The sequence below is a fragment of the Microtus ochrogaster genome, chromosome 8, assembly GCF_000317375.1.
Source record: "Microtus ochrogaster isolate Prairie Vole_2 chromosome 8, MicOch1.0, whole genome shotgun sequence".
NCBI lineage: Eukaryota > Metazoa > Chordata > Mammalia > Rodentia > Cricetidae > Microtus > Microtus ochrogaster.
In genome coordinates, this window is record NC_022015.1 from 31758544 (window position 1) to 31766771 (window position 8228).

Here is an 8228-nt window from a genome sequence, read left to right on the forward strand (position 1 = left end):
AAAAAAAAAAAAAAAAAAAGCTAGGCATGATGGGGTATACCTGCAATCCCAGAATTCAGGAGAAAGAAACAGAACTGTTGCAAGTTTGAGGACGGCCTGTTACTCTGGCCTGTGTACTTGTTGCAGAATGTGCCACATTAATCAGGGAAGAAAAAAAAACTGAAATAAACTGTGGGTTTACAGTTTATATCATCAACAGCCTCTCAGTAAGTTAACAAGTGATCATACAACAGAAACTGGAGAATAAACACAACTTTCCTCATTAGCCTCTCAGGTTGCCGTGGAGAAGCAGACCTATCCCACATGAAGCACAATACCAGCTCAGAAGGGCAGTGTCCAGAGCCCCTCTGCGGCTGTACACAGGCAAGTCCCCACACTCCAGCTCCAGATACTCTAATGTCTTCTGCTGGCCTTCCTCCCTTTACTGGTTAATGACACTCAGAAGCCAGGGATGGTGGCTCATACATACGTAGAATCCCTGAAGTTATGAGTCACTAAGGCACAAATGTTGCTCTGAGTTCAAAGCCAGCCTGGGTTACAGGGTAAGCTCCTAAACCTATCTACTGTGTACACTTGCTGTGGTATAATGCTTATACACTATAAAAATTTGTCACTCGTATTGGTTTAATAAAACACTGATTGGCCAGTAGCCAGACAGGAAGTATAAGCAGGGCAAACAGACTACAAGAATTCTGAGAAAAGGTACCAAGCCACATGGCTAAACCTAGATAAAATAAGAATTATAGGTTAAGTTGTAAAAGCTAGTTAGTAATAAGCCTGAGCAATCAGCCAGTTTATAATTAATATAAGCCCGTGTGGTTATTTGTGACTGAACAGTTGTGGGACTGTGTGGGACAGAAACTTCTGTCTATAGAACATAGCAGCTTCAGGTATGGGTAGTGTAGGCCAATCTACTATTCAGAATCTGAGCCTATCCCAATTCATCTGATCACATTTATCCAGATCTTTTCTGGTATCTACTATAAACAGAAGGTTGGGGTTGTGTTATCTTCTACCCAGCACCGTTCTGAATGGTAAATGTAGACTTTTTTTTCCCTGCACCAACTTTCCAATTTTCCAAAATCAATCAGGAATGCTAGGATTCAATACTATTCTGACAGTATCTCCTAAAATTAGTAGCCAAAGTGGGAACCCACAAGGATGACACATATAAGACACTAGCCACAAGCAGAGTACAAGCTATCCATACTGCTGCTCAATCAATTGCAAATTTAAAAAACAAAAACCAAAAGACAAACTCAGGGTTATCCACATCCCCCTCAGATCTGATATTTTGCTAGAGCTCACAACTCAAGAAAACACGTTGCTCAGTTTGTGATACAATTCACAAAGAGCCAGATGAAGCTCACACACAGGACAAGGAACACCACCTTCCTGCTGCCCATTCCAAAGCTCCATTTGTTCTGGTTCAAAGTTGGGCTATGTGGCAGTTTCTTATATTTTTAACAGCCCAACCTCCAACTCCTTCCCCTCCCTGGTGGCCCTAACTTTTCACCCGCTGATAACTTCTAAGTGACCAAATTCTAGCCTAAGGCTAGTTATTCTGGGTCCCCAGTAAGTCATCTCATTAGCATAATCTTATGGGGGCTTCTTACAAAACGGACCTGAGTAACAGGATCAAACTCCTAGCTAACATTAATTTCTTGTCCTGTCAGTCCCAGCACTTGGGAGTACTAGGAGTTCCGGCCAAGCTGGTGTATAAAGTAAGACCTAGTTCAAAAAAAAAAATAAAAACAAAAACCAGACACTTAGGAAATTCCACCAAGTTTAGGAGCTTGTGTCAGGAACTGAGTCAACAGCCAGATGTGTATGTATTTACTACACAGGAGGCAACTGAAAATGCTGTCCTGAACTATACGACTACAACAGTACACCATGGGCTTGGTGATTTATAAAGAAGTTATTTTTCACAGGAGTGAAAGCTAGCAAGCCCAAGCTCCACTCTATTGCTGTCCGTGAGTAAACCAGTTCCCCTCACAAGACCCTTCACCTGGGCTCATCACAGTGCAGCAGGGTCCTGGTCCTGCTGTCCTCATACTGGTAGCACTGGATTGTCGAAGAGACAGATTCACGTCATAGAGGGCTTTCAAAAATCATTAAGAGGCCCAGCACTTTTGAGGGGAAAAAAAATTCCGTTCAGAATGATCTGCTGCGAAAACCTTGGGTCCAAAAGCTCCGTCTCCAGGAATGATTTACTAAGGAACGAGTTTTATCATTAACCTGTGGCTGGATAGGTAGTGTTAAGCCCTGGAAACAGCAAAGACGCTATTCATTTACACACATCCTGCAGTTGTTTATCGGGGTGTTCCATCATTTTAACAAGAAAGGTGGGGGTATGCACCCTATAATCCTAATAGAACACTTGGAAGTTTAAGGCCAGCCTGGACTTCATGAGCGAGAAAAATAAAAAAATTTAAAGCAAAAGGTTTTGTAAAGGGAAAGAGCACAGGATTGCTTCTTAACAAAAAATTTCCTCAGTTAACATACAACTTATTCCATCAGAAAGACAGAAGCGCTGCTGGCCCCAAAACCCTCATTTCTGTTTTCCACCCCTCTCTCCCACTTCTGAGCTATACCAATAAGACACAGGCCAAGTACAACTTACATCTCCCTGAGTGTCTAGAACCGCTGGGAAGTGAACTCAAGTGCCCTAAGAAGCAGAATGTGCTTTTTTTTTTTTTTTTTTTTTTTGAGACAGGGTTTCTCTGCAGCTTTGGAGCCTGTCCTGGAACTAGCTCTGTAGACCAGGCTAGCCTCAAACTCACAGAGATCTGCCTGCCTCTGCCTCACAAATGCTGAAATTAAAGGTGTGCGTCACCACCACCACCGGCTTATTTCCCCTTTCTTTATGTGGCAATGAGTTCTGGCTCAAATAGTCTTTCTCTTTGAAGTTTTTTATTTATGTATGTATTTTTTTTTTTTTTGTTTTTCGAGACAGGGCTGTAGCTATCGAGCCTGTCCTGTAATTTGCTCTTGTAGACCAGGCTGTCCTCAAACTCAGAGATCCGCCTGCCTCTCTCTGCCTCCCAAGTGCAGAGATTAAAGGCTTGGGCCACCACTGCCCAGCAAAGCAAATAACAACACCAAAAAAAAAAAAAAGCATTTTGCCTGCTTTTTTTGTACTATTTTTGCTGCTATTTGTGTACCATATAAGTGACTGGTGCTCAGGGAAGCCTGAAGAGTGTATCAAATCCCTTGGAACTGAAGTTACAGGTGGCTGTGAATCAGTAAATGCTCTTAACTACTGAGTCATCTTGTTAATCCCTCATTTGGTTCTGGGCACAGAATCTCACTATATAAGCTAGGCTGACCATTGTGCTAGTTGGTTTTAATTTGTCAACTTAACACAACTTAGAAACAACTGAGAAAAGAGGGCTCTCTGAAGTATTTTATCTGAACTTGCAGAAACTGGTTCTTTCCTTCTATCATGTGAGTTTCTAGGGACCAAACTCACACAGATCAACAGGTTTGGCAGCAAGCTCCTTTACCTGCTGAGCTATCTTGCCAACCCCATAGGAAGTAGACCTTACTGAGCAATTAGATCAGGTTGGCCTATCTATGGGTTTATCCACGGAGCACCCTCTTGATTGTTAATCAATATAGGGAGATCCAGCCCCTAGTCAAGGGGTTCTGAACAGTTCAAAAGTCAGAAGACTAAATAGAAAGATAGCATGCAGGCAACATGGGCGCACTCAATCCTTGCCACTCTTGAGTTGGTCCCTCAACTTCCTCAATAATGGCGTATAAGCCAAATTAACCCTTCCTCTCCTAAAGTGTTTTTGGTCAGAAGTAAAACTAGCCAGTCATCCAAGTTAGGATCCTCCTTGAGTGTAGTCCAGCTGATCTGAATACTCGAGAGTGCTTATTTAGACCGGGTGCTTTATGGCACCACACAAACGGTGTGTAGGCACATGCCTGCAATCCTAGTGCTCTAGATGCTGAGGGAAGAATAAAATTTAAAGTCATCCTTGGCTACATACTAAGGTTCAATCAAGCCCAGCCTGGGATACATACCCATCTCAAAAACATTTTTAATAAAGAGGATCTCTCCCTTAGATTAGAGGGTTGCTCTACCAACCTGTCTTCCAAGCTGCTTATACAACAATCCAGGGAGTCCCTACTATATCCCCAGGCAAACTTGTAGACTGTCAGTGCCTAAGGATACCTACAGCCAACAGAACCCTGTGTGAAGGAAATACAGGGTCCCTATTCTCAAGGCCACCCTACTTCCTGGGAGTGGCAGGAAGTGCTTTTTTTCCATGAATTTCCAGAAGCTGAACCCAACTTGAAAACAGAGTTAGAGGTTCAAGCAAATATGCTGACAAGCTCGAGCAGGGACAACATCCAGCCAGATCTAGTAGTCCTCAGAGGAGCAGGCAGGCACACAGCTTCCAAACAGAAACATAATGCCAAAGGAGAATTATGCGACTGATACAGCATTCCAAGAGAGCCGAGCAAGGGAGCACCAAGTCTGGGGGACGCAGCGCTCCCAAATCACACAGGGCTTCTCCAGACGTGGCTTCTGCTGTCAAGACTTAAGAATAATTCTGAACAGAATCTGCCCAGTAGACAATCCAGGCTACTGGATTCCTTTTCTGTCAAACACACACACGCTTTATTGACAGTGTCTTATGTAGCCAGGCTCGCTTTAAACTCCTGATCTTCCTGCCTCCATCTCCCAAATGCTGGGATTACATACAGGCTGGCATCAGTGAACTTGTCTCTCTGCCTATTGCCAGGCTGTGCCTAAGGCATCCTGAGTCAGTCAGGTGCCTCCAGGTATCCCCCAGGTACTGAGCAGTCTGTGGCACGTCCTTAACTCAAGTAGTCACCCTTATTCCCATTTAACCTCTGGCTCTCCCTGTGACAGATGTTCAGATAGAGCTAAGAGAAGCCCATTCAGTCTAGCCATGTTTTCCTCTTTGTACAAGCCTGCCCGAGTTTGCCTGCAACCACAGAATCACCTATCAGACTCAGCTGCAGACAGGGCATCTGAGTGAGGAGCTACAGGACTCTTTATAGTGGGACTTTCAAGCAAGGGTAGCAAATAGGGCACAGAAGTATCACAAAGCTTATCTCCCCTCCTGAAGGCCAGAAGTCATAAAAAGAAAAACAACAACAAAAAAGCCAGTCCTGTCTCTAAACACCTTTTGATAAGATTGACCAGAGGTTAAAAGGGAACAGAACCAATCAGGGCTGTGGGTAACACCTTCAAGAAAACTGGTCCCAGAGGTTGCTAAGGGGAATATTTGCTGTCCCACCTACCAACAAGGCTTGCACAGCTCTCAGCCTCAGAAGTAAACAAGAAGCGAGCAGAACACGCAGGCAGAGGAGCTCTGACTCCAAGCTGGGATTCACATTTCATAGGGCAGCTGAAATGCGCCATGTGACTCAAGTGACCCCTCCTACCCTGAACCAGACGGTGAGCCAGTGCTGAGCTGCACGTACACCCCAAACAATGGCCCAAATCCTTAGCGTGAGTTTCCACACGGTAACCATCTTTTTATAGAATAAGCAAAGCAGAAAAACAAAAATCGTCTTAACCCTCGAAATGACAAATGACAACCTCACGTTGCCAACGAATGACTCAGCAGTCGGAATAAAGTGTATGTCAAGGTGGTAACTGAGACCTCAGAGTACCCAGAAACTTCCAGAGATGGAATCTAAGTAACAGTGTTAGAAATAAAATCTCAATAACTATAAAAACAACTTTACAGCAAACATTATAAAACATCCCTTGATTTCATTTTACGAGAAAGGACAAAAAAGCTTTTTAAGTCTGTCAAAGGAGAAACTGCAACTGTTTGACGTTAAGGAGTAGAACCTGAATTACAAGGTTTTTTCTAATGGGGCTGTAATTTTAAAATACAGACTCTGTAATGTATTAGTCTGGTTAAATTCTGCTTGTTCAGAATAATAAATAAATGCAGCTCACTAAATCTTAATACAAGCTTTTAAAAAATTTTTAACATAGCCCACCACAGTGCTGTACCATTTTGATTTCAGCACTCCAGGAAACAGAGAGTAAATCTAGGAGTTCAAGGGCAGCTTTGCCTACAAAAGTTCTAGGACAGCCAGAGCTACACAGAGAAAACATGTCTCGAAAATCCAAAAGCAAGACAAATCTTCACACTACATTGGGCATATGCCTTTAACAGCAGCACTGGTGCGGCAGAGGCAGGCAGAGTTCCGGGAGTTCGGGACTAGTGAGACCCTGTGTCAGAAAGAGCACCCCCTTTAAAGGCTGAGAGGTGGCCCTCTGTTTATTTACAAGCTCATTTTACTCAGTGAACTCTTGCTTCAGAGAATACAAAGGTCAACAGGATCCTCCTCCAGTTCTTGGGTCCTTAGAAGAAAAGGCTGAGCACTTAACTTAGCCCCACCAGGTGGCTCTCAGAAAGGTATGATGGCACACTACCACTCAGGATGGCCTCACAAAACTAGTACCTGTCTTTTTGGTGCTAATAGCCTGTAAAGGCTGCATGCAAAAAAAAAAAAAAAAAGCCTTTTATTGTTTGTGAGACAGGGTCTGGCCACACACCCCTAACTAGCCCAGCATTGCTAACCTTGAACTTGTCAAGGCTCAGCTTCCCCTGCTCCCCCCGCCCCCAGGGTTCCAACACCCTCTTCTGGACCCTGTACCTAGACACCATGTCCCCTCCCCCCCCCCCCACACACAAGATTTTAGGTGTGTCACCACACCCAGCCTAGCTTCCATCTTAACCAACAAATCACTTCATTGCTCACAGTGAGCCTACTGAGCTGAATAAGCACTTTACCCCACTTTTGTGCTGTTTGTAGCTCTCTTCCACACTGAGCTGCACAGCTCCTCTCCCTTCTGGGTTTCTCTGTATAGCCCTGGCTGTCCTGGAACTCTGTAAACCAGGCTGGTCTCAAACTCAGAGATCCTCCTGCCTCTACCTCCTGAGTTGAGGTTAAAGGCAAGGGCCACTTCTGTCCTGCCATTGTAACATTTCTTAAAGATAACAATCTTTTTGTTTTTTTGAGACAGGGTTTCTCTGTAGCTTTAGAGCCTGTCCTGGAACTAGCTCTTGTAGACCAGGCTGGTCTCGAGCTCACAGAGATCCGCCTGTCTCGGCCTCCCTAGCAGGGATTAAAGGCGTGTGCCACCACCACCCAGCTATTCCAACATTTCTTAAAGATAAGAATCTTTTGACTCTAAGAGATGACAGTGGTCCAAAGCCTTACATCCTCCCTCCTCTTCCATTAGAAAGAGCTGACAAAACAAGCCAGAGGTAAAGAGGGGCTGTAAATTCCAGCTACTCCAGAGGCCGAGGCAGAAGGATTCCAAGTTCAAAGCGACTATGTCTTCAAGCATAAAATGATAGCAAGTAGTGTTCCTCGGTGGCTGAGCCCTTACCTCGCACCAGGGTCATAAATACTAATGAGTTCAATCAAAGCACTGAAAAGTCAACCTGCAACCTCTGGCTCACTTCAACAGTGTTGAGCCAGGCGTGGGGGAAGTGCAAGCAAGGCCCGTACTGAGCTATTCAGGATCGCGGGGAGTTCGAGGCTGACCTAAAGAGAGGGTGAAGCCACAGAACTCTAACAGCGTGAACAGACCACGAAAGGTTCAGCCCGGCCTGACTATAAAAGGGACTGTCTGTAAGATGCATCGCGGCCTCCACGCACGACACCACGGCCCACGACCCGGCCACCCCCGCGACACCCCCCTCGGTCCACAGCCTCACCCTGCAGGTTCTCCTCCCCGCTCTGCGACATGGTGGTTCGGTAGAAGAACCCAAGAGCAACTGCGGCAGGCCTCAGTGGCGGTCACCGAGAGCTACGAGAGCCGCCCGCCGCCTGCACAGCTCTGAGGCCAGGCGACAGGGGGCTGAGGGACAAGGGGCGGGGCGGGGCGCGACGCACGCGGCGGCGGCACCCATTGGCTAGGGGGCGGGGCCTGCAGGTGGAGGAGGAACGCGGGGCGCGTGCGGCACGTGCGGCGCGTGCGCGGGGCGGAGCCTGGACGTGGGCGGGGCCCGGGGTAGTAGTGCGCTGAAGGGCGGTCTCCTTTAAGCTTTCCGACAGAGGGGGCTGGGGGTGGGGCCTGAGGAACCGGGATTTGCGCCGGTCTAGGTGAGGCTAGGGGCGAGACTGAGGCCCGAGCTTTGGGACTCCGAGGTGCAAGCATTGCAGGGGCGCTAAGGGAGGGGCCTGAAGCCAGGCTAATGTAGGCATGGCAG

The 8228-nt window shown here is 46.3% G+C and overlaps 1 protein-coding gene across 1 annotated transcript in view; it reads right to left on the bottom strand.

Annotated features, from left to right (window-relative positions):
- The window catches only part of Bnip3 (BCL2 interacting protein 3), a 25199-nt gene extending 17317 nt beyond the window's left edge, over window positions 1-7882 (bottom strand). Inside the window, exon 1 of the mRNA XM_005351437.2 lies at window positions 7734-7882. Within this exon, the coding sequence (XP_005351494.1) occupies window positions 7734-7764 (31 nt within the window). The 5' untranslated portion in view covers window positions 7765-7882. The remainder of the gene's footprint in view (window positions 1-7733) is intronic.
- Between the last annotated feature and the right edge of the window lie 346 nt (window positions 7883-8228).